Genomic DNA, 2,500 nt, shown 5'->3' with positions numbered 1-2,500 from the left:
TCGGGAGACAATTGAATAAGCATGAAGAGTTATTGCGGAATATAATCGTCTATTTCTCAGATTACTCCGTCAGCTTCTTCTTCAAAGCTGATCCAAATTTGCTTCCGATGACAAGTAGAACCAATTATATAGGAATTTATCACAGACAGGCTGGAGTTACATGGAAAGTGTTATCCCGCATGCAAAGAAAAAAAAAAAGAAAAATTCTTTGAAAGATACTGATGGCAGTGACAACCATAAGGGAAGTCATAAAAAGATTATGCGATCAAATTGGTAATAGTTAACATCCTTTTTTAACAGTGTGACTTTTGCTTCTTTTCTTGTATTGTTATAGGGGTGGAAACTATCCGTAAACTTCATGAGGAATTAGAGAGTGGCAGAGTGCAAGGTATGGTCATTGTGGTGACTTGTCGCTGTAGTGGGCATCAGTGGTTATGCGGATCAGAGGCTTTTATTAATTAAAGCGGTAAAAGAAAGGTTAACTTATACCAACGAAGCATGTATTGGTGTCAAAAGCAAATCGCACGTGATGTATTGTGTGGACTCGTAGGTGTCGACTTCCGAATGGTAGGTTGGATTACTCTGTCACTGTCAAGAGGAGATGTTAAAGAAGCTTTACAGCTCTGTTCGAAGAATGGGCTCAGTCCTTGATTTTATTCGTGGGCTTTTGTATTGACATCAGGCTCTTTAATAAAGGGACTGCACGGCCAGGTATGAGGGTGCTTTAAATATTAGAGGGTAAATGATGATTATAATAGAGAAATAGAGCATTGCGTCGACGTGAAACGACAAATGGGAAACGACAAACTGCCTGCTTCTTGTAATAAAAGCATGGATAATGTTAATGTCCAATGTTGTCTCTTTTTTTGAAACGTTCCTCCATATCTTCAAATAACTGGCAATATATCGGATGGAGCAAACGCCTTTTTTATTCTTAGCGAAACGCAAATTTTATCCTGACCTTTGCTTGTGCCGAAAAGAAATGATAAATCTCTACAATGATGATGATGACGACGACAACGACGTTGACGATGACGATGACGATGACAATGACAATGGCAATAACAATGACGACGGTGACGCTTTGATGACGATGATAATGATAATGATAATGATAATGATGATGATGACGATGATGATGACGAGGAGGAAGTGGAGGAGAACAAGTTACAAACAACGCGACTGAAATGCGACTGGTTCTTCGAGTGGAGAACTCCGAGTGGCAGCTCTTGCTTCTCTTGGGACCGATGCACTCCTCCAGGGATTGTTGTTTGCTCTCTGAAAGTTCACTAGAACATGGAGTTTTCAACTCATTAGCTAAAAAGCAGATGAAGAACAAACTCGTTTTTTTCTTGCGTAGGAGCCTTAATGGATGCCTATTCCCTCGTTTACTTCAAAGAAAATTATCCCACAAGTAAATTAAAAGTTCAAGAGGTAATTCAACAGGACAAATTGGAGTACGGCGTCCGGGTGAAAAATATGGAATTGGGAAATTGCTTCTTGGAGAAGAGGTACACTATGGAGTCAACTTTATATGAATTAGCTGAATCAACTCTTTTGCAACCATTATCGGTGAGTCAGCCTTCTCTGGCGTAAGTATAGACATTCCTAGTGACTCGCTTACATTTGAATGGGCGGCGTGTTTCTCTTTAGGTTCACGCCAATTCTCCCTTTTTTTCTCTCGGTCTATCTGTACCCTAGAAAGTCAACAATCATCGTATCACCTTAAGTTGAAATATAATAACGTTTTGCGGTATTGTTTAGATTGAAAGCCGTCTGTTCAGTAAAGTTGTATATTTTAAACTCACATAATTAATTCAAAATTATATTCTGTAATATTTTGGACGCCGGATATTGGCCACTTCTAAATCAAACGTCATTTAATTTTACTCGATTGCTTCAGTGTTTACAATCCCTCTGGCTTTCATTTTGTCGTCAAACACTCATCCCAGTTTGGTGATTGTGAAATTTGTTCTTTATAATTCGAAACTGTCATAGTGCCATCTAGTTGTGATCCAGAGAGTATCATTTAGAGACTGCATCAAAGCTTTTGCAGCTGTTATAGAAACGAAGATATAACTGTTTATCATAACTTTATAAAGTTTTTTTTGGCTTCATCTCCTGCTGGTGTCTTTCACCTTTATTTCCTTTGTGTACTGACGCCTTTCATTCTGATGGCCTTATGCGTTTAACACGATCTGCGACGGCGATGTCGACAAAAACGGTACCCCGCTTATAATATAACTTTGCACCATCGCCATAAGTCTTTCGCCATAATTCTCACCTCATTTACCACGTAAAATGTTAGCGAGGTATCTTAGTGAAAATAGAGAATGAAAGATCCTCTGTTGCATGCTCACGTTTTCTTGCACGTGCAGCGCGAGTATTTTTCTTCTCTTAAAGTGCCCATAACCTAATTTTTCTCACTTATTAGTCATCGGAATCTACACATATCTCATAGACGTCTCGCGAAAAAAAAATTGCGATTTTCCCTAAACGC

The 2,500-nt window shown here is 38.9% G+C and overlaps 1 protein-coding gene across 7 annotated transcripts in view; it reads left to right on the top strand.

Moving 5' to 3' along the window:
• The window catches only part of LOC137970872 (uncharacterized), a 34,465-nt gene that overhangs the window by 27,458 nt on the left and 4,507 nt on the right, over positions 1 to 2,500 (top strand). For all 7 annotated transcript variants that reach the window (XM_068817503.1, XM_068817496.1, XM_068817499.1 and 4 more), the window contains 2 exons: positions 335 to 388; positions 1,361 to 1,572. In XM_068817503.1, the coding sequence (XP_068673604.1) occupies positions 335 to 388; positions 1,361 to 1,572 (266 nt within the window). The remainder of the gene's footprint in view (positions 1 to 334; positions 389 to 1,360; positions 1,573 to 2,500) is intronic.

This window comes from Montipora foliosa, chromosome 9, assembly GCF_036669935.1.
Source record: "Montipora foliosa isolate CH-2021 chromosome 9, ASM3666993v2, whole genome shotgun sequence".
Lineage (NCBI taxonomy): Eukaryota > Metazoa > Cnidaria > Anthozoa > Scleractinia > Acroporidae > Montipora > Montipora foliosa.
Note: the sequence above shows the minus strand (reverse complement) of the source record. Positions and strands in the feature narration are given on the sequence as shown.